Raw genomic sequence first — 24,602 nt, 5'->3', positions numbered from 1 at the left:
GTAAATTCCTAACAAAGAGCTTATTTTAGGTTTGACAGTTTTAAAGAGCTATTTATTCTGTGCCACCCTATCTGTTGACACATACCGCCAGGGCTTCAGGAACGTCACAATATTGGATCAGACAGCAACACCCACACTATACATCTGTCTTATCACATTTTCTTTCACCTGTTTTATTGAGTTCACTGATATCTTTAACCAAACATGGTGTAGCAGAAACTTGTTTAAGCCTTTTACAACAATTTTGTCAGAAAACAATGCACTCGTGCTTCGTTTTTCTTCAACTCAAAGACAGAGAGAGAGAGAGACACAACCTGAGGGACAGTGAATGAGACACACACACACGTGTGTTGAAATGTAATTGTATCACTGTATATATATATATCATCAATAATATGTAAACATTTGAAATGTATGTTACTGTTGTTAATTATTTTGTATTGTGATGCTTTGGCAACATTGTTTAATTTAACTTTCATGTCAATAAAGCCCCTTTGAATTTGAATTGAGAGAGAGAGAGAGAGAGAGAGAGAGAGAGAGAGAGAGAGAGAGAGAGAGAGAGAGAGAGAGAGAGAGAGAGAGGAGAGAGAGAGAGAGAGAGCGAGAGATAGAGAGAGAGAGGAGAGAAGAGAGAGAGAGAGAGAGAATGAGGATGAGAATGAGAGTATTAGTAACGGGAGAGCAGCTGGGAGGCTGCCATTAAGAGATCAGCCATGCTTGGAGGCATCTTCAAAGATGTGTTGGTCACAGTGACTCTACTCTTTCTAACTCAGACATGGACTCAGTGCAGGTGGGTGTCAAGATAATTACATTTTAACTGCCAAAATGAAGCTGATATGTTGTTTAAAAATAGGGTTGAACTGGTTTTATTGAGTGAATAACATTTTGATTTTTGCTCAATGTTATAATTTAATCACTTTCAATATTGGAATAACTTGTAGGCAAGACCAATGGGATTTGAATACACAAATTGTTTTTTCTATTTCAGGGCTGAAGTTGATTTTTCATTAGTTACTTTACCAGATTGGAGAGAAAATGCAGGTATGACGTTTTACAATTACTAAGACTTGTGGATACTTTATATATCGTTGCAATTTATTAAATTAAAAATGTTTCAAAATCACACACTGACTTAAACCAATATTTGACTCATTGTTCTTCTTTCATAGAGTATGGTACACAGTGTTCCTACGACGGACATAACAATCAGATGTGTGACTGGACCCAACTAAGAACAGGTACAGACAAAAGCTGAAAGGAAAATGAACTGCAAATTTGAAAGCGAAATGTGTTTCTTTTAGGGAGGTTACAGTAAAGTTTATTAAGAGTTCACTTTGACAGTGAGAGACTGTGACTGTATAGTTACCTTTCATTTTGTTCCCACCCTTTTTGAAGAGGATTTGGAACAGCAGTCCACAGTTCTGTTATAATCTACAGGCGCGCTGTGACTGTGTGTCTGTACCTCGCTGCGTATCACTAAATGATCTGAAGCAGGCTCTCCCAGGGGCAGTGAAAGATGAGGGCCTGCACTTAAGGTTCAAAATTAGCACAAAACACACTAAACTGCAATTCTGCATTTAATGATTATTGCACCACAACAGATGTACTTCTTTTTTTTATTACAATTACAGAGACGAGGGAATGGTTTGCTATTTTTTTTAAGTAATAAAACTTATGATCTGACATAAAAGCTTATTCCTAACCTGCGCGGTTAAAAATAAATGTCACCATTTGACTTGAGTGGTTTACAAGGAATGGAGAGGCTATTGTCATTGGATTTGTACTTCAGAAGGTACTAATAAAACTAATAAACTAATAAAAAAGGGAGTTTGATCACTTTTTATTATGTTGATAAAAGCAGCTACTGATTACACTTTCTTACGGTCCTTTTCATCTGCAGAGGATGTGACTGTTTTAGAGAGCGGTCCACTGGTGCTGGAGGGCAAAGCCTATCTAGAGTTTTGGTATTTAGCCCCCGTTGCAGCTTATGGGACAGCACTCAGGACTCTGCTGAAGAGCAGCACGGGCCTGAGAGAAATCTGGACCTCACCTGTCCTCCCCGGGGATTCTTGGAGACAAGTATTTGTCCCCTTGAACATCATCGAACCAGGGACTCAGGTAAAATGTCATATAATAAACAGTATTGGGGAATCAAAATATAGTACTGTTAAATAAAAAATAAAAAATCTGCTTCTGTATCAGGTTGTAATCGAAGCAGTGTCCACGGAGGGACAGTTCACATTTAATCATCTAGGTGTAAGAAGAGGCTCATGTGGTAAATATATATCTTTTTTTAATATTAATATAACAACAGCCAACCTTTGATTCATATGATAAAACTAAAATCCTGTTATTTTCAGCTATGTATGGTGATAACAATGTGTATGCAAAACATAAACCAATACTGTCATAACACTTGTCAGCTTAGTGTCAGTGAAACAGCAAAATATCCTATTTCACAAAACTCTTCTTCTAAAGCTTTAAGATGTAAAAACAGTTTGAACTTAATATAAGGCAGTAGGAATGTTTTACTTATAATAAGTTATCAGTTACATATTTGAATCACATGTTGAATAACTGTGATCATTAACATGAATCCACGTACTGTATGTCAAGTTACTATTCAGTTATTCTAGCCAGAAGGTGTTGTGATTATAACGTGATTGTTTACTCGGTCACATCCCCCACAGGACAACAGTGTGATTCTAACACAGAGTTTTGGACAGATGAGTCCACTCGCTGCCTCTGTTCTGGGGGCCATCTCTCCTGCTCTCCTACTCAGTGCCCTAAGGGCCAAATCTGCGGTCCTCGAGTAGAAAAATCCAGTGGGATTCACGCCTCTGGGATGTGCACGATACACAGTCACACAGACTGCAGCACTTTTGATGGAGTGCTCTTCCGCTTCATGGCCTCCTGCACCTACACGCTGGTTAAGACCTGCTCACCCTCTGAGACTCTGCCATTGTTCAGTGTGGAAGTAGTGAATGAGAAAAACTGGAACTCATCTCTGCCAACTGTTCAGGAGGTTATTGTGGACATGGGGAACTTCAGAGTGTCCCTGCTGAAAAGACAGACGCATCGCATTGTGGTAAGTCACTTTAAAAGAGAAAATAGATAATTAGAAATACATTAGTGGGATCAATTGCTGATGTATAGTTTATTTTATATTTATCGTGCTCAGCTGTTTATTACTGTGTTTATCATCACCCATTAGGGAGACGATATTTTCAAGGGTAAAGAATATGTATTTCCTTACTATGTTCACCCCCTTTGGTGTCATAATGACTAAGAACTGCATGTACCATATACTTCAGGTTTGTGGCACCTTTCCGTTCTGGGGTAGTGAGTGTTGAGCTGGGAAATGTACTGAAACGAGCAGTTCCCCTATCTGCAGCCAACTCTACTGATAAACTGAGTTTATTGTAAAGTACAGAGTTTAGTGGCATAATGTCCCAGACTTATCTCCCTCATCAATTCCCAGAAGGGTGCTTCTTATGCTAACTGTGAGATACAGTTACTCCATATTGCTGATGACAGCCAGTAAGGAAGTCTAAAACTTTAACTTTCCTTCAGGTTAATGGTGTCTGGAAGAAGCTTCCACTGAGCCTTAACAATGGCTCTGTCAAAGTCAAGAGCAACGCCGCTGCTGTTAAACTGGAAACCAGTTTTGGTCTCTCTGTCTCATATGACAACGCTGGTGCTGTCCAAGTGGCGCTGCCATCCACTTACTCTGACCAAGTCTGTGGCTTGTGTGGAAACTATAACCACCTCAGAGAAGATGACTTCAGAAAGCCAGATGGAACAAATGCCCATGATGCTACAGGTTTGGCTGAGAGCTGGCGGACTTGGCAAAGCACTTCCTCCTGTGATACCATTCTAGTACCACATCAGTGTGACCCGCTGGAGGAGGCAGAGTATGCCAGTGAGCTGTACTGTGGGGGCCTTCTCTCCAGCACCGGGCCCTTTGCTGGCTGCCTATCAGTTCTGGGGGCAGAGAGCTACTTCAGGGCCTGTGTGGTCGGCATGTGCTCTACCCACGGTGACACAGTGGTACTTTGTGAGACATTCCAGATTTACACCGATATCTGCCAGGAGGCTGGAGTCACTATAACCACATTGAGGAACTCTATACTATGCCGTATGTTTATTTAATGACCCTTTAATGGGCCATTTATTGACCCACTGATCAAAAATAACAAAATAGTAAGAAATAATTACTTTGATAATGCAACAACAGTTCAAGCCCTTTCCTCTTTTCTTTGTTGCCCCTCTCAGCCCTTCAGTGTGGTAAGAACAGCCACTATAACTCATGTGCTGATGGTTGTCCTGAGATGTGCTCCGGTTTGGATGCAGTTGGCTCCTGTGGAAGCTGTGAGGAAAGATGCGAGTGTGACTCTGGCTTTAAACTCAGTGAGGGAAAGTGTGTCGCAGCAGAGGACTGTGGGTGCTGGGATAATGGAAAACACTATGAGGTAAGTGATTTAGATGAAACGGGAACACCTTTTAATTCACATTTTAACTTCCAAAGTGCTATAATTGAATCACTTAACTCTGTTTTGCCTGCAGAAAGGAGCATCATTCTCGAAAGGGGAGTGTGAGCAGCAGTGTCAGTGCGTGGGTACAAATGAGGTGCAGTGCACCACAATGCAATGCTCAGACAATGATGTCTGTAAAGTCAAGGATGGGGTCAAAGGCTGCTTTCCTTTCAAACCTGCCACCTGCAGTGTGTATGGTGACCCACACTATATCACCTTTGATGGGATGGCATATGACTTTCAAGGGGGCTGCAGTTACACGCTGACTACCACGTGCGGAGGAGAAAGCTCAGTACAGTTCACTGTGATTGGACACAACATGCATCTTCCCCACACGAATTTCACTCCATCCAAGCTGGAAGCTGTGGATCTCCAAGTTGACGATTTAGACGTCACACTGAATCAGAGCGGGAAGGTCTATGTAAGCACCAAAAATTCTCTACATATCACACAATGCCAACTTTGTTATATCATTGGGTTAATGGAGCGGAGGCTGTATGCAAATGTGTTACAGTCCATGCAAATGTGTCTAATGACCTGTAAAGGTCAGGTCCTTACTGGATATAAAGAGTGCTTGTTCTGTTTTATGTATTGTCCTTCCTTAATTACCACAGCTCACAACTGTAAAATCACCACAGCTCACAACTGTAAAATCAGCACACCCATGTTTATATGGTTAATTTATTACTCTGCGTAAAATCATTAGGGAAGTCACTTGTCTAGGGTTAAGAACAAACAAACTTCGAGCTGACCTACTTTCCTTTGCCGTGAACAGCTAGTTGGTCGATAAAAGGCTGCACTTAATATCCCAATAAAAATTAAATAGTGCTGTGTTTTTATGCAAGACTTTCTTAAGAAACTCAGTTCTCACAAATAACTATTGCAAATAATACATTTTCCTCTCTTTAGGTGAATAAAAGCAGAGTCCGACTGCCCTATTCCACCAATGGATCATATGGCTCAGTATGGGTCTACCTGAAGAACAATTATATCATCTTGGAAACAACCTTTGGCCTCAGAATGATAATAGACGCACAGAACAGACTCTTCCTCCACGTTGATGAACGCTACAAGTATGAACTTTGCGGACTGTGTGGCACCTTCTCGGACCGTCAGGAGGATGACTTTGTGACACCAGGAGGCCAACATGCAACTGGTCCATTTGAGTTTGGTGACAGTTGGAAGGTGCCAGGCAATAACGAGTAAGCTCTTCTTCTATAATGGTATCTATACATATTTTAGTGGAGATCACATGAATGCTGATAGTTTAAAACATACAAAAGGAAAAAGTGAGGCTGGATGTATAATAAGAACTGGATACAGCGTGGGAGGCGGGGGCTCATTCATTCCTATGAGAGCTGCTCATTAGCGCATGATGATAAAATGGCCCAACTTTTGAGAGAGTGAAACGTTACAGATTACCCAGCATGCCTGAGAAGTACCCGTATGTGCACTCATAGAGCATGCGCAACTTTAACCAAAATGCTCGTTCACATCAAGCACGTCAATTTGCGTACACGTAATAGCACCGTGCGTTCATGACAGCATGGTAATGGATGTTGTTATCATGGATTTGATATGAACGAGGCGGCAGTTAGCAGCTAGCGGCTAGCTAGTAATGATGCTAATGTACACATCAATCGTTATGTACTTATATTACGCTGTAACAGGATCTAGTGATATCCAACAGAGCTTCATTTAGCATTAAATAATTATTGCACTGTATATATATATATTTATATACAGTGCAATAAGCTTCTAAGTGCAATACGAAGCTACAGGGACGTTAATAATGTCGGTAATATTAACTTTATTTAATACAACATTTACGGTACAAGATTTAATCATACAGCCCATGTATGATAATGAATTACAGCAAACATGTGCAATATATCCATTATTACAGCTCCGTGGGATGGCAGTAAGACGATATGGATCCGTTCTTATTGTGCATCCATGGGTAAAGATAGGTTTCTATACAGCATCTCTGTAAACTACGTGTATTCACTGAATTTCACTCTCTGCCTTTAACGGCTCGTTGTAGCTCCAATAGCTCCAATAGCTCCAGCCCCACCCTCCCTGGGAGCACAGTGTGGTTTCGTGGGTTAGATGCGCGTTCATAATGCAGAGGGAAATAACTCTCAGAATAACGTTATTAGCTAATTTTTACAACTTGAGGAACGAATGTTTTTAATAAGGGCTATACAAGTGTTCATACTGGGTAGTTTATTTAGTTTAAAAAAAATTATCCAACGAGTTACAGACCACTCTTTCCCCATGTAAGTCAATGGGAAAAGTGTTTCCGGGCCTGGCAACCAAACGGAAGTGTAGTACCGCCGTTTGGCCAGCACGAATATTTTCATCTGAGTCCGGCGCACTTCCTGGGGGCTTGGGCGTACCATCTCAAAAGAAAGTGAAGAAAACATATTTTAGCCACAGAACATGGAAAACATTATACCTTCTACTCATGTTAGCATAAACCCCTGCTGGGCCAATGTACTGAAATATCTGAACATTTTTCTGTTAAGAGGCAGTTGTTTGTTCTTTGAAAATAAATAATAGCCATTAGACCATTATCTTGAAACCAATCTGACATATTGGCTTTCTTTGTAGTTTATGAATAACCTGAAGAAGTTGTCAAATTGTGTTTTCCTCACATAAATAGTATTAATAAACCTTATCAACATATCCGTTTGTTCAAAGTGGAACAGAAATATCACTATATCAGTCTAAACTTTCTCGTTCAGGTGTATTTCCCACCCAGATGATCCCAGACAATGTGATGTTGATGAGGAGAATGAGGCCTACAATGAGTGCTACATCCTACTTGGGGACGCTTTCAAGCCCTGCCATGAAACCATTCACCCAAGCATCTACCTCAGCGATTGTGCGTATGACTTCTGTGCTACACGTGGTGACCGACACACACTATGTGAATCTCTTAAGTCCTATGCAGCAGCATGCCATGTTGCAGGAATGGAGCTACCTCATTGGCAGACAGACACAGCCTGTGGTGAGTGTGTAGGTCAGACATTAGGATAAGAGTAACAGTGTGATTACTTTATAGTGTGTTTTCGACTTATGTCTAATGATATTTAGTTGTGAGACAATTAATGAACACAAAGTGTGTAATCTAAATGCATTTAAGATGGGAGGCAGTTTAACATATTAAGTATATTACCTAATTATTGATTTTCTTCAAAACGTTATGCTGTTGCTTTTAATTGTTAGGATTATGGCAGAGTCAACTGCAACTGGGCTGAGAGCCATGTCTGAGGCAATCTTCTTTTTTTTCTGTATATATATCTCCTATGAGGCCAAAAATGTTTTGTTCTGTTGTCCCTATTTCAGCTGAACCCACACCTACTACAATTCTTCGACCACCACGTTCAACTACTACTTCTACAACAGATCAGACTTGTAAGAGCATTCAGGGTTGGGAATGTTTTTTGTTACTGGTTTGGATAATCAGTGGGAAAATTAAATTCATAATGAATCATTTCAAAACCAACTTTGGATTTACTTTGCTTGCCTTAAAAACAGATACAGTATTTAAATGCATACATTTATTAGAATAACTTTGACTAATAATAATAATATTTATCTACGGACTGGATGAAATCATGTTTTCTTGGAAAATGTATTTTTATCTACTTTTCATAATGTTATGTTCCTATGCATAATAAGCCATAATACTTGTCATTCTGATCTTGTTTATATGATTTTTCACAGTATGTCCCATAAACTGTGACTTTGAAAATAATCTGTGTGGGTGGGAGCAGCTCATGCAGGACAGTTTTGATTGGACAAGACATTCAGGACCCACACCATCAAGCTTAACTGGCCCAAACCAAGACCACACCACTGGAGGTAAAACGTAATGTCAGGCGACGATATCACATCTGTAAAGTTGCTGCATTGATTTTAATTGTGCATGTTTGTAATGCTAATTTCAACTTTTCTGCAGCTGGTTTCTACATGTATATTGAAGGAAGTAGTGTAACCCATGGAGATTCAGCTCGTCTTTGGAGCTCAATGTGCCATTATGATGGACCACTCTGGCTGAACTTCTGGTACCATATGTATGGTTCAGCCAACGCCATGGCCCTCAATATCTACCTGCTCAAAGACAATAAAGCTACTAAACTCTGGTCCATAATGAACAACCAAGGTCCAGAATGGCATCTAGGACATGTTTATATCAGAGTGTCTGGTCCATTCCAAGTAAGTGACACCTTACAGACAATATAATGGCCTAAAAGAATATATTATTGAAGTTGTATATTAAAACATTTATTTTTCCCTTTGACATCTTTTAGATTTTACTTGAGGGAATTCGAGGCTCCGATGCTCAATCAGATGTGGCCATCGATGACATTTCCATAAACTTTGGCTCATGTTTAGGTGACATTCATTTAACTAAATAAAGCATTTTATATTTGACTAAATATATATGACTTGAGGATACAAGGACATTTCTAATGCTACAAATAAATTATATTATCTCAAATCATGACCATTTCTCAGGGTTTAAACATAACCAATAATGTCCTCCTTTAGGTAGTGTCCCTGGCCTGGTTAGTGGAACTGTGTTTCCCTCCTCAGATGTGGAAGTCCTCCCCTCACACCCAGGTAAGTGCACAGGAAGCCTTTTTTATGGGCCAATTGTTTCTACGTGAGAAAGCTGATTTGTGGTTAGAATTGAACATTTATGTCTCGTGATTGTACTCCCAGTTAAAGATTTTCTAAAGGGTTAGGAAGTTGCCAAGGTCCTCAATACTTAGTTCCTGTTCATATTTTGCAAATGTTTCCCTTATAGTCTGCAATTTGGACTGTAGCTTCGATAGCAGTCTTTGTAGCTGGAGTCAGATGATCAGAGATGCTTTTGACTGGACATGGCAAAGAGGTTCCACCCCCACTCTGATGACTGGGCCCTCTGCGGACCACACTGGTGGTAATACACCCTTTTTCTATGTAATATTATAAATGATCACAGGTATGACACAGAGGTATTGAAAATATCTATCTCACCGTAGAAAGTGTATGTGAAAATGTTGATCACTTCGCTTCTCATTCATAGATGGTCGTTATCTTTACATTGAGGCCAGCAGCGTGACGCATGGAGACACGGCTCGTCTCATCAGCTCTGAGTGTTCTGACTCTGGTCCTCAGTGTCTGCAGTTCTGGTACCACATGCACGGCTCAGCAGATACAATGGGCCTCCATGTTTACCTGCTCCAGGACAGACAAACAGAAGTTGTTTTGTGGAAGACTAATGACCAGGGATATATGTGGCAAATGGCTCAGGTGGACATCAGAACAACTCGAGCTTTCCAGGTGCAACATCTTCCACCAGGCACTCAAATTATTAAAATATTGTCAGCCAACGAAGTTGTAGAAGTAAATTGTAACAATAAGAGACTGCAAAATGATAACTAATCCTTTTTCCATAACTTAGATTATCATTGAGGGACGTAGAGGCTCCAATGAAAAGTCAGATTTGGCAATAGATGATGTAAAGCTTTATCGTGGACGATGCTCTGGTAAAAAAACATACACTGTGAATGAAAATCACTAAACCTTAAAAATGTGATATTTATCCCAAGGCTGTGTAATCTGATAATGTTTTAAATAAACTGTTGCAGATCTGAGTGGTGTTGAGTCAACAAGTCCTTCCAAACCTGATGGAAGCACAGCTTCTCCAAGTGTCCCTGTGCCATCCACTGCAGATCCAGAGCCCCCTCAAGTCAATGTAACTGCTCAGCCCTCTGAAGCAAATGTTACCATACGTCCCGTAGTGGCAGCAACAACCGACTTTAATAAGGACAACGTTACTCAAGCTCCAGATAACAGACACCCAGGTAAAGTTCTAATTCCATAGCAGCATGTGTAACCCCGGCTGTCTGAACTTTTATAATCTTTTTGTGATTTCCAGTTAATTAAAGATATCTTTGACTTGTGTGTGTAGTATGCCAACTCAACTGCAACTATGAACAAGATCTATGTCAGTGGACCCAACTTGATGTTGGGTCTGATGTTATCGATTGGACAAGGCATAGTAGCTCCACCCCAACTATAATGAGTGGGCCTTCTTCAGATCACACTACGGGAGGTAATTAGCTTTCTCACACAAGCCATGTAACTTTTGTGTTGTACTGTCTGCACACCCTTTATACCCCAGTTTCAGCCACACAGTCACAAGGTGAAAAACATTTTGGTTGTTGAAATAGTTATTCCCTGTTCAACCATAATTGTAGACTGTCAGGCTATGAGTTCCTGGTGTACTGTTTTACATAAAGATAAGATATCTTTCCGTTAACATCCTGAGGATGGGCAATTAATTAAGGGTGACTGTGGCTGTGAGGGAGTGTGGTCGTCTTTCCATCAGAAGGTTGTGGGTTCGATCCCAGCCCATGCAGTCAACATGTCGATGTATCCTTGGGCAAGATACTTAACCCTGGCCTGAGTTGCTCCCGATGGCATGGCCAACGGTGTGTGAATGTGTATGCGTGTTAGTTCCTAGAGTAATATACACTGCTCTGTATGAATGGGTGTGAATGGGTGAACGACATGTAGTATGTAAAGCGCTTTGAGGGGTCTTAAAGAGACTGGATAAAGCGCTATATAAGTACAGTCCATTTACCATTTAAGAAATGTTTTGCATTTTAGTGTTTTGAGGATATTTGGATTGTCAACATTTAGCAACCATTTCAGTTGCATCTTGATATACCTTGAACTTATAGTATGCTATGAATTTTTCTTTTTTTCAAACTCTTTTGTCCTTAACCAGGTGGCCACTATCTTTACATCGAAGCCAACAGCGCGTCACATGGTGACACAGCTCGTCTCATTAGCTCTGAGTGTTCTGACTCTGGTCCTCAGTGTCTGCAGTTCTGGTACCACATGTACGGCTCAGCAGATACAATGGGCCTCCATGTTTACCTGCTCCAGGATATATTAGCTGATGCTGTTTGGTGGAAGAGAAATTACCATGGAAATATGTGGCACCTGGCTCAGGTGGACTTGGTAACAACTGGAGGTTTCCAGGTAAAATGTTATTCTCCTCATCTGACTAATGATAAAAACTGATAAAAAAAAAAAATGAGTAATTGGTCTTGTGCTGGTATACCAACCCAGTCTCACGGCATTTCGTGTTCACCAACACGATTTTTAATCTATTGATTCGTGTTCACCAACACGATTTTTAATCTATTGATTCGTGTTCACCAACACGATTTTCCCCTTTTTTTCGTGTTGCACAGCACGATTTTAAAAACAATGTATTTCTACTGCCTGCAGCACGTCTTTTTCTCCGGTCGGGTCGAGGAAGACCGGAAGCTGTGTGGTTCATAAAAACATGTTCTTACTCAATATCAAGCCACAGTTATTGCTTTTATTTGAAATCGTATAATTTCGGACTTTTCTTGCCGTCTGTGAGGAAAATAAATGGGGCTCAGAGCCTCAGGATACTGAAATCTGTATTTTTTAAATCTTTTTTTCCTTCTAATTTGTTATTCTTTTCAAAATAACACACGTTATTTACTCACCAATAACACACAATTATCCTTGCTTTTATTTATTGGTTTAATTCCATAATCTCGGGCTTTTTTGGCGTCCGTCAGGAACAGAATTTCAAAATAAAAATAACCGGAAACAGACGTAGGCATTTCGAGCGATTACCCAAGATCTTCAGCTATGGTTTTAAGCTCGCTTATTGGATGTTTTAGCCGCAATGCATGCTGGGATTTGGTGTTTATATGATATGAAATCCGGAAAACATTTTAAAAGAATAAAATAATACTTAATTCCGAGCGCTCTTGCTTTTCTCTTTGAAAGTCATCACATAACGGCATTGTAATACACGGTTCGGCTGCATTACATATTACAGATCTGCCGTAGTTCTTTATTTATAGAGCCCTGATGAGAAGACCTTTGGAAAAACTGAGAAAATGCCGCCGAAACTGAATACTTGACGTGGATCATAAATATATTCAACAATTAAACAACATCTTCAATTTCTCTTCACACAATACGTCTCCTTGCAGTATCAACACTAATTCGGCTGACTTTTACATTTGATCTAATTCACAGATAGGTTATATTTACACCATAACGGTGCACAGCTGATATAAAAGGCAGGGCTCGAAATTTACTTTTTTCCTCAGTGTCCCACAACTGTCCCGAATTCTACTTTGTATTGTCCCGGATATAACCAGCAGTGTCCCAAATTTAAATTTGTATCGTCGCCCCCCCAATTATGCAGAATACATATAATTTGATACTTTTTTGTCACTTAATCATCACACCATAGACTCTGGTCCACCATGTAAGTTTAAAATACTTGTTCTTTTAAACATATGCATATTAGTCTGATCTGTTGCCTCTCCTAGAGTAGAAGGGAAGAGAGTTGTTTTAAGACATGTTTTTCTATTGTTTCTCAATATCCAGACTAATTTATCATTGTCATGTCAACATAGAAGAATTCTGATTTGTATTTTTCAATTCAATATGGTATGGCTGTATGGTCTCTGTGTTTTATGATCGGAACCCTCCATCTGGCAATACAAGTGGTATGAATGATAATAAAAAAACAGAAGTTCCATAATACAGTTTAATAAATGTATCTGTTTTCAGTTCTAATTACAAGTTATCCTCACAAGTCAGTAGTACTATAGGAATATAAATTGATCTATTCATTGATCTATTTATCTTCTATCTTCATTCATGAATGTCAATCATCTTGCTCTCACTCATTCACCCATTGCATTGTAAGCAAGCCCCCAGGAAGTGCGCCGGACTCAGATGAAAATATTCGTGTTGGCCAAACGGCGGTACTACACTTCCGTTTGGTTCCCAGGCCCGGAAACACTTTTTCCCATTGACTTACATGGGGAAAGAGTGGTCTGTAACTCGTTAGATCATTTTTTTAAAACTAAATAAACTACCCAGTATGAACACTTGTATAGCCCTTATTAAAAACATTTGTTCCTCAAGTTGTAAAAATGTGCTAATAACGTTATTCTGAGAGTTATTTCCCTCTGCATTATGAACGCGCATCTAACCCACGGCACCGCTTCGCCCGGCACGTTCATGTTACGTGTCCCGACCAATCAGAGCACACTGTGCTCACAGGGAGGGTGGGGGCTGAAGCTATTGGAGCTACAACGAGCCGTTAAAGGCAGAGAGTGAAATTCAGTGAATACACATAGTTTACAGAGATGCTGTTTGAGAAACCAATGTGAGTTGCGTTTATCTTTACCCATGGATGCACAATAAGAACGGATCCATATCGTCTTACTGCCATCCCACGGAGCTGTAATAATGGATATATTGCACATGTTTGCTGTAATTCATTATCATGCTACATGGGCTGTATGATTACATCTTGTACCGTAAATGTTGTATTAAATAAAGTTAATATTACCGACATTATTAACGTCCCTGTAGCTTCGTATTGCACTTAGAAGCTTATTGCACTGTCTATAAATATATATATATACAGTGCAATAATTATTTCATGCTAAATGAAGCTCTGTTGGATATCACTAGATCCTGTTACAGCGTAATATAAGTACATAAAATAACGATTGATGTGTACATTAGCATCATTACTAGCTAGCTGCTAACTGCCGCCTCGTTCATATCAAATCCATGATAACAACATCCATTACCATGCTGTCATGAACGCGCGGTGCCGTTACGTGTACGCAAATTGACGTGCTTGATGTGAACGAGCATTTTGGTTAAAGTTGCGCATGCTCTATGAGCGCACATACGGGTACTTCTCAGGCATGCTGGGTAATCTGTGACGTTTCACTCTCTCAAAAGTTGGGCCATTTTATCATCATGCGCTAATGAGCAGCTCTCATAGGAATGAATGAGGCCCCGCCTCCCACGCTGTATCCAGTTCTTATTATACATCCATGATTGTAAGGCACACTTCAGTTGCTAGCGTTAGTTGGCGCTAGCTAACATTGACACTTAAGACAACTAACTTACCACAGTGGAAGACGATGCATCATGACCAGGACTTGGGATGTTTTCGTTTCGGGAGTCGGCAGAATTGGGGCTTGCATCAGGGGGCTGTTTATTCAACCACCTCAGCATGTCTTTCTACTTTTTTAACTGTCGTGACCGTTGCATTGGTGCGAGTCTAGCAGCAGTCAGCAGCAGAGTGGATGACGTAGAATGCATTCTATGATTTGACAGCCCAATGACTTTGCAAATAACACCCATTTTGAAGTTTACTTTTAATTTTTTTTTCACTGTCCCGAAATAGTCCCAGACAAAATAGATTTGTGTCCCAGTAGGAATTTTGATGGTCCCCGGGACATCGGGACATCGTTAATTGCGAGCCCTGATAAAAGGACTGTAGTTTTTAAAGATATTACTGATTTTCTTTGAATGTAAGAATGTAAATACTGAGTCTGAAATAGTACAGCAATATGCTGTAAAATTATGTGAAGGCATGCATAAAACTACACATTTTCAGATGTTGTACGAAAACAAAAGTGTCCTACACATAATACAAAGTTATTATGGCTGTGTGTACCTTGTGTGCACCACCTAGTGGTTAAAGCACGTTATTGAATTTGTATTTGATTAAAAAAATATTAAGAGTACATACTTTCATAGGGGGAAAGTATAAATATAGAATATAAAAAATCAAGAAGATACTATAAGTGATCTCTACAATAAAACAGTTTAGTGCAGAATGTACAAAGATATTAATAGGAGGAGGTGCAAAACAGAAAAACGAATTAACCTTTATTTAAACATAAATAACAGATTAAGGTCTTCTTTTAAATAAGAAAAAAACTTTGGGGGTATCTATCTACAGATAAATATTAAGCCTGACAAAGTACTTAACGTCTAATATATTGCTTTCCTGCAATGTTAACTATGTTGAAGCACTTATTTTAACTGATATTATACATATGAGTTATACTCTTATGTATGTAGATAGAATAAGAAATGTGCAGAATATGACAGTTTAATGGTGGAGGTACACACATATTGATAGATGTCTTGTAATGCACTGTTGAGGAACCTGTGACCCAAGTGTTTCATTCATTGCATAACTACACCGTAGTTGTGTATATGATATGTCAATACACCTTTGAAAATCTTGAAAGGGAAGTGCAAAATAGCCATAATATACAGTCTTTAATTAACTATTAGTAGAGAATAACGAGTAATGAATATACTTTATTACTCGTTTCCATTCATGTCAATTGCAGATACATGTTTAGTCTTCTCAAGCACCAACTATCAAATATCTGTCCTGATTGTTGGCACTTGACAATCACCTTACCTGAATTTTACTCAGGTGTAACTAAAGTCTGATTTAAGGGTTGTTTATATTTCACATAATTAATCAGAATCTGCAAAGTAACTCAAATAAATGCAGTGGAGTAAAAATACCAGGTTAACCTCTGAATTGTAGTGGAGTAGAATTACAAAGTAACAATGAGCTGTCATGTGGGTATTAATGCTGCGCATTATGGACACAAGCGATTTTCACCCATTTATTAATTATATGTTTTATATTTGATAACACCAATGTGTTTAATACTGGCAACTTCTAATTGTGGTAAAAATGAAAAAGTTCAGTAGAGACGTCCCATAGAACATTTTGCGAAACACAGCCAGCATGTGTAGTTCTGGGGGGGCGTTCGATTCCAGTTTTGGATAGTCTGGCGTGGTTTTGTTCCATTTCACACAGCTGTTTGACGCTCTGCGTAACCTTACGGGGACTGTAGTCCTAAACGATAGCTGGGGATTATGGGTAGTGTAGTGTTTTAGGCCATCCTAAACTCAGAAATGTTGACAATCGCAATGATGCTCGAAATGTCCCTTATAGGCCTACGTCTGTTTCCGGTTATTTTTATTTTGAAATTCAGTTCCTGACGGACGCCAAAAAAAGCCCGAGATTATGGAATTAAACCAATAAATAAAGCAAGGATAATTGTGTGTTATTGGTGAGTAAATAACAGTGTGTTATTTTGAAAAGAATATCGAATTAGAAGAAAACAAATGTTTAAAAATACAGATTTCCGTATCCTGAGGCTCTGAGCCCCATTTATTTTCCTCACAGACGTCAACAAAAGTCCGAAATTATACGATTTCAAATAAAAGCAATAACTGTGGCTTGATATTGAGTAAGAACATGTTTTTATGAACCACACAGCTTCCGGTCTTCCTCGACCCGACCGGAGAAAAAGACGTGCTGCAGGCAGTAGAAATACATTGCTTTTAAAATCGTGCTGTGCAACACGAAAAAAAAGGGGAACATCGTGTTGGTGAACACGAATCAATAGATTAAAAATCGTGTTGGTGAACACGAAATGCCGTGAGACTGGGTTGGGTATACTGTACTTTAGCATGAACCTGTGCAATTTATTTCAGGTTATAATTGAGGGGCAAATAGGTTCCAATGATCAGTCTGATGTTGCTATAGATGATGTATCACTTCATCGTGGACACTGCAGAGGTAACTATTTTCTCTTGCTGACATTCAATTTTGTTCACACACATTGTAACTGGGAATGTGTCTGACTTGTTTGTGAAATATCATTACAGACCTAGCTCCAACTGCTTTTGATACACAATCCCCTACAAAGCCAGACACAACAACAAGGCCACAGCTTTCAACAACCTCCAAACCAAAAGAAACTACCACAACTGGTCCTGAAACTACAGCTAGACCCCACCCACTGACAACAGAGCACCCAGGAGTTGAACCCTCACATCAACCAGAACCTGAAATGACAGAAAACCCTCAAACAACAGAAGGACAAGAGCATCCTGTTACATCTACTAATGAACCCCACACTACAGATAGACCACAACCACCAACCAAAGCTACACCAAAACCATCGCAAACAACAGTTCAACCAAAACCACCAACAACAGCTACACCACAGCCATCACAAACTACAGTTAAACCACAACCACCAACTACAGCTACACCAAAGCCACCACAAACTACAGTTAAACCACCGACAACAGCAACACCACAGCCACCACAAACAACAGTTAAACCACAACCATCAACCACAGCTACACCAAAGCCATCACAAACTACAGTTAAATCACAACAACAGCTACACCACAACCACCAACTTCAGCAATACCACAACCTACAACAACCTACAACAACTAATAAACCACATTCGACAACAGGTAGACCACAACCTCCAACTGAAGCTCTACCACAGCCAGAAACCACAGCTACCCCAAAGCCATCACAAACAACAGTTCAACCACAACCACCAACCACAGCTACACCAAAGCCATCACAAACTACAGTTCAACCACAACAACAGCTACACCACAACCACCAACTTCAGCAATACCACAACCTACAACAACCTACAACAACTAATAAACCACATTTGACAACAGGTAGACCACAACCTCCAACTGAAGCTCTACCACAGCCAGAAACCACAGCTACCCCAAAGCCATCACAAACAACAGTTCAACCACAACCACCAACCACAGCTACACCACAGCCATCACAAACTACAGTTCAACCACAACCACCAACTACAGCTACACCACAGCCATCACAAACTACAGTTCAACCACAACCACCAACTACAGCTACACCACAGCCACCACAAACTACAGTTAAACCACCAACAACAGCTACACCACAGCCACCACAAACAACAGTTAAACCACAACCACCAACCACAGCTACACCAAAGCCATCACAAACTACAGTTCAACCACAACCACCAACCACAGCTACACCACAGCCATCACAAACTACAGTTCAACCACAACCACCAACTACAGCTACACCAAAGCCACCACAAACTACAGTTAAACCACCAACAACAGCTACACCACAGCCACCACAAACAACAGTTAAACCACAACCATCAACCACAGCTACACCAAAGCCATCACAAACTACAGTTAAACCACCAACAACAGCTACACCACAGCCACCACAAACAACAGTTAAACCACAACCACCAACCACAGCTACACCAAAGCCATCACAAACTACAGTTCAACCACAACCACCAACCACAGCTACACCACAGCCATCACAAACTACAGTTCAACCACAACCACCAACTACAGCTACACCAAAGCCACCACAAACTACAGTTAAACCACCAACAACAGCTACACCACAGCCACCACAAACAACAGTTAAACCACAACCATCAACCACAGCTACACCAAAGCCATCACAAACTACAGTTAAACCACCAACAACAGCTACACCACAGCCACCACAAACAACAGTTAAACCACAACCACCAACCACAGCTACACCACAGCCATCACAAACTACAGTTCAACCACAACCACCAACTACAGCTACACCAAAGCCACCACAAACTACAGTTAAACCACCAACAACAGCTACACCACAGCCACCACAAACAACAGTTAAACCACAACCATCAACCACAGCTACACCAAAACCATCACAAACTACAGTTAAACCACAACAACAGCTACACCACAACCACCAACTTCAGCAATACCACAACCTACAACAACCTACAACAACTAATAAACCACATTCGACAACAGGTAGACCACAACCTCCAACTGAAGCTCTACCACAGCCAGAAACCACAGCTACCCCAAAGCCATCACAAACAACAGTTCAACCACAACCACCAACCACAGCTACACCAAAGCCATCACAAACTACAGTTCAACCACAACCACCAACCATAGCTACACCACAGCCATCACAAACTACAGTTCAACCACAACCACCAACTACAGCTACACCAAAGCCACCACAAACTACAGTTAAACCACCAACAACAGCTACACCACAGCCACCACAAACAACAGTTAAACCACAACCATCAACCACAGCTACACCAAAGCCATCACAAACTACAGTTAAACCACAACAACAGCTACACCACAACCACCAACTTCAGCAATACCACAACCTACAACAACCTACAACAACTAATAAACCACATTCGACAACAGGTAGACCACAACCTCCAACTGAAGCTCTACCACAGCCAGAAACCACAGCTACCCCAAAGCCATCACAAACAACAGTTCAACCACAACCACCAACCACAGCTACACCAAAGCCATCACAAACTACAGTTCAACCACAACCACCAACCACAGCTACACCAAAGCCATCACAAACTACAGTTCAACCACAACAACAGCTACACCACAACCACCAACTTCAGCAATACCACAACCTACAACAACCTACAACAACTAATAAACCACATTCGACAACAGGTAGACCACAACCTCCAACTGAAGCTCTACCACAGCCAGAAACCACAGCTACACCAAAGCCATCACAAACTACAGTTAAACCACAACAAGAGCTACACCACAACCACCAACTTCAGCAATACCACAACCTACAACAACCTACAACAACTAATAAACCACATTCGACAACAGGCAGTCCGCAGCCTACAACTACAGCTACACCACCATCAACAACAACGGCAAGACCTCAACCACCAGTTACACCTGTACCAAGTAAGTTCAAAGTATTTCCGTATATACATGGATTGGGTATAATATATACTTTACACCTCACAGGTTAGGCACCATTGAAACCTGAAGCTTTGGGCATGTTCATATTTGTGATGAAATGTCACCTCCTCTAGTTTGATTAACAAAAAAAACATTATTTAAAGGGCACCTATCATGCAAAATGCACTTTTGTACGTCTATTATACATGATTATGTGTCCCCGGTGTTCCAGGGAACTCACCAAATGTCAGAAAACACAACCCTCTCTCTTTTCCTCCATACCCAAATCTGTAAAAACGAGGCTGCAACGGATCTGATACAGACTGATCCAGATTTGAATTTTTTTCTACATCACAAAAGTGGTGCTCCGCTTAGTGGTCAATTCTCCACCTATCAGGGGGATGTGGGGTTGGGCCACGGCCGGCCATTGCCGCTCGAAAGCGCTGGAGACGCTGTAGTACATATAACAGGCCTGTAAGTTGCGCTGTAGTCTACCACAAAAACAGCGAAGAAGACTTCCCTTGCATGGTGGCCATGGTTGCCCTTCTGTTTATTCTCCGCTGAGGCTCTTTTTCTCCCTCCCCGAGGCAAGCGTTTGCTCCTGCTGCTGTTATTCATTGCAATCCCTCCCTCGCTGTAATTATCTCCGGTTAGTCCACCAGCAGATGACAAACACCCACCTCTCCGCCTCTTCCAAGGAACGAGGGGACCGTGCGGCAGAGTTTCAGTTAAAGTTTAAATCTTCCGGACAAAATTAGAAAAGTGCCAGTCAAAGGTCTTCTTTGTTATTTATTGAGCTTTAAAACAAATTAATAATGACTCTATATAAATCATATAAAAATAAAACACGAGGACGGAGATCTCTTTTTCTCTTCTCTTGTAAGTGCTTGTGAAATGTGATATGTGGCTTTGACTTACCACTCAGCCCTGATTGTACTATAGACCTTTGTATTGACCTTTTGTTGTTATATATATAATATACACTCTTTCTCTTTAGCACCCTCTTGTCCAGAGAACAGTCACTACACCACGTGTGTCCCTGCCTGCAGTCCAACCTGCACACACCTGAATGGCCCACCACGTTGCACTGAAGATGAGGGTTGTGTGCAGGGATGTGTATGTGCTGAAGGCTTTGTTCAGAAAAAGAGGGTTTGTGTGCCTATCGAACAATGTGGTTGTGTGGAAAGGAATGGCACCAAATATGATGTGAGTGACAGAATAGCTCTTCATCAAAGTCACATGTTTTTTACAGTATAAAATACTTACGGCTACTTTTGTTTTGTCAGTTCTCTGATGTGTGGTACACCAATCACTGCAGTCAGAAATGTGAATGTGAGAAAGACCATGGCGTCGGTCGGATTGACTGCGATGACAAAGAAGAGTGCGATGGAAAAGCTGTTTGCCTTCAAAATGATGAGGGCAATTATTACTGCCAGTCTACAGGTACTGCAAGTGTCACCATTTAACTATTTTTAATTGTGATATATCTTAACCATGTTACATCTTGTGAAATCATTTATGAATTTCTTCACAGGCTTCAGTGACTGCACCATCAGGGAAGACCCTGAATACAGATCATTTGATAAAATGAAACACAAGTTTAAGGGTGACCACTCGTATGTGCTGGTCCGGACCAACTACTTGCCAAATAACCTTCCACATGTCTACATCGAGGGTATCAACACTGTAAAGGATGAGGATGATAGTCATCAACATGACGACAGCAGCAGTGAAGAAGACCACAGTCGCAGAGTTATGTATGATGGTGATGATGATGAAGATGACCATGATAATGACCATGATGATGACCATGATGATGACCATGATGATGATAATAGCAAACATGCTCACTCACGTAAACAGCACAAGAACAAGAACAAGAACAAGAACAAGAACAAGAACAAGAACCACAGCTCAAGTGAAGAGCACAAGAACAAGAACTATAACAAGAACAAGAACAAGAACAAGAACAAGAACAAGAACAAGAACAAGAACAAGAACCACAGCTCAAGTGAAGAGCACAAGAACAAGAACTATAACAAGAACAAGAACAAGAACAAGAACAAGAACAAGTACCACACACACGATCGCTCAAGTGAAGAGCACAAGGAGAACTACAGCTTACAAGAGCTTAAGATCAGAGTGTATAATCATACTGTGGTATTAAAGAAAAACCTGAGGCTGGTTGTAAGTATCAAATACATTTCTAACAATATTAATCTTTCCATGTCATTGAACTTTGGCTCCTTCATAGCAGGTACATTAGGATAAGATCATCATATTCTTGCAAGCCCAAAGACATCTGTGAAAGCGCTGAGTGGAATAACCAGTGTTTCTTGTTACAACAGCATAAATGCAACTGATGCATGCTGTATCTTTCTTTGTAATGTGAGATTTCCCTCTTGGCCCTGCTGTAAGGACATTAGCAATGGAGGATGGACATTTTTTTTACAAAGTGTGGCGCTCATAAACAGTGCTGTAGTCAGTGGCACTAAACTCAGTACAAATGAGTCTGATAATGTTGTTTTTTTGTAAAGAGTTCTGAAGAAACGGATTTAGATTGTGCTGCAATGGCAGGGGCCACTTGAAAAGTGATTACTATAAATTAACCTGACAGAGACATGTATGTTAAGGTTGAAAATAACCATCTTGTGGGGACTATGAATGTTTGTACCAAATATTGTTGCCAATGTATCCAATAGCTGTCGAGATTGTTCAGTCTCAACAACCATCACTACAGTAACACTGACACAAATGGCTAAAACTTAATATTTTCTCAGACAAGTCTACTTAATATAAGTTACATTGGGAATTACCCCTCTCTGTCCCCCTCCAGGTGGATGGAAGGAGAACAAAAATTCCCGCCTCACCGACTGCTGGTCTAAAAATCAGGGAACTTTGTTCTCGCATCTGCCTGAAGACCGACTTTGGCCTCTCCGTGGATTTTGACAGCCATGGCAGAGCAGGTAATTCATCAACAAATCCTTAAATCACAATGTAATTTCATACATTGTCAATTAATGAGTAATTTTTTTCTGGAAGAGAGTTAAAGACGTAATACGGTAATGCTCTGTTGTTTATGTTGTTTCTGCAGGGATCATTCTACCCCGCATATATAAAAGGAAAGTTGGGGGTCTGTGTGGGAACTTTGACGGTAAAAAAAACAATGACATGATGAAGCCAGATGGTACCAGGGCCAAGAACGTTAAAGAGTTTGGAGAGAGCTGGAGAGCGTGAAAGATTGGTGGACGTCGGGATAAGGCATCAAAAATACTCTGTGGAAATGTTGACGACTAGTTGTAACATCACTGTGGCATTCACAAAAAAGCTCAACACTGATGAACCCTTACCCTAATAAAAACTTAAGAGTTAAGGAGATTTCAGTTTTTCCTTAGACAGCATGTAATCTCCAAACCTAAGCTGCCAAAATGTGACTTGGAACGAACATAACCTGTGGCCATGAAGACTTTAAAAGGACTTGGACTATAAAAATTGTATACACACAAACTATATCACAGTAAAATAAGACATGTCTGCTGCTTACACCGTTTTCTGGGATTTTGCATTGTTTCAAGAATGTGATGTCCAACTTTCAAGTCCATTTTTTAAGAACTAACAAACTTTCATGAAATATCTCACACCTTTAATTTTTTAAAGAAATCCTTGTGAGATATATCAGATGTTGTCCGTTGTCATTAGGGTAAAGTATTTGTTATGCATGACAATACAATTATGTATCAATATCCAATATTGTTGGAAAGAAACTATGTAACTTGTACCTGTTCATAAAGTGTATTTGAATGACAAATGATTAAGTACTGCGGTTACATTGGTGTAGCCATTAGTCTAGACCAGTAGTTCCCAAACGTTTTGTGCCCAAGGCACACCAAAGGACAAGTAAAAATCTCAAGGCACACCTATTGTGCAAAATAGCCCTTATAACACGTGTTATCACTCATATCATGTAAAATATCTGTAAATGTGCATAATTATTTACTAATGCCAAATAAAATGTGACAAAGACAACTATATTACTCATGAAATATTATTATTAATAGTATTTCAGAAATTAATTTGAAACTTTATCAAATTAGGCTTCATCAAAGCAGCAACACACTCATTTAAACCAGACAGGTCACAAAATAAAAAATGAGGCAAAGGAAACTCAGCAGAAATTCAGCACAGAGAACTGTCAATGCAAGGAAGCTGCATTGTCCATGGTCCTGAACTACAAATTATAAATGTAACATTTCAGCAATCAGCATTGAAACATGTGCTATTGTAAATATTTTGCCGACTTACTAATTAGTGAGATACATGTGCCTGTCGGGGCGCGCAGAATTGTTTAATCCTTGGTTGCACTGAGGAGAGGGCCACTCGCAAGTCCTGTTCAACAGAGAGCCGTGACCTCCTGTTGTTCTTCATGTAAACCAGAGTAGAGAACGCCAACTCCAGAGATGGGGTCGTTACTAAAAATGTTTAATATATTACATATTACTTTTAAAAAAGTAATATATTACACTACTTCGTTACTATCTACATAAAGTAACTCGTTACTTTACT

The 24,602-nt window shown here is 40.2% G+C and overlaps 1 protein-coding gene across 1 annotated transcript in view; it reads left to right on the top strand.

The window, feature by feature from the left end:
• The window catches only part of LOC117552562 (zonadhesin-like), a 51,022-nt gene extending 27,372 nt beyond the window's left edge, over positions 1-23,650 (top strand). Inside the window, exons 2-21 of the mRNA XM_034226136.1 lie at positions 2,691-3,088; positions 3,574-4,138; positions 4,276-4,472; positions 4,567-4,950; positions 5,445-5,737; positions 7,283-7,548; positions 8,268-8,405; positions 8,503-8,759; positions 8,855-8,939; positions 9,096-9,167; positions 9,355-9,489; positions 11,326-11,582; positions 16,944-17,028; positions 17,943-18,248; positions 21,037-21,245; positions 21,326-21,482; positions 21,574-21,884; positions 22,143-22,226; positions 22,876-23,005; positions 23,134-23,650. Coding sequence (XP_034082027.1) covers positions 2,691-3,088; positions 3,574-4,138; positions 4,276-4,472; positions 4,567-4,950; positions 5,445-5,737; positions 7,283-7,548; positions 8,268-8,405; positions 8,503-8,759; positions 8,855-8,939; positions 9,096-9,167; positions 9,355-9,489; positions 11,326-11,582; positions 16,944-17,028; positions 17,943-18,248; positions 21,037-21,245; positions 21,326-21,482; positions 21,574-21,884; positions 22,143-22,226; positions 22,876-23,005; positions 23,134-23,276 — 4,472 coding nt within the window. The 3' untranslated portion in view covers positions 23,277-23,650. The remainder of the gene's footprint in view (positions 1-2,690; positions 3,089-3,573; positions 4,139-4,275; positions 4,473-4,566; positions 4,951-5,444; positions 5,738-7,282; positions 7,549-8,267; positions 8,406-8,502; positions 8,760-8,854; positions 8,940-9,095; positions 9,168-9,354; positions 9,490-11,325; positions 11,583-16,943; positions 17,029-17,942; positions 18,249-21,036; positions 21,246-21,325; positions 21,483-21,573; positions 21,885-22,142; positions 22,227-22,875; positions 23,006-23,133) is intronic.
• The last annotated feature ends 952 nt before the right edge of the window (positions 23,651-24,602 follow it).

The sequence above is a fragment of the Gymnodraco acuticeps genome, unplaced genomic scaffold (genome assembly GCF_902827175.1).
Source record: "Gymnodraco acuticeps unplaced genomic scaffold, fGymAcu1.1, whole genome shotgun sequence".
Classification (NCBI taxonomy): Eukaryota; Metazoa; Chordata; class Actinopteri; order Perciformes; family Bathydraconidae; genus Gymnodraco; species Gymnodraco acuticeps.
The sequence above is the reverse complement of the archived record's forward strand: the minus strand, read 5'-3'. Positions and strand labels throughout refer to the sequence as shown.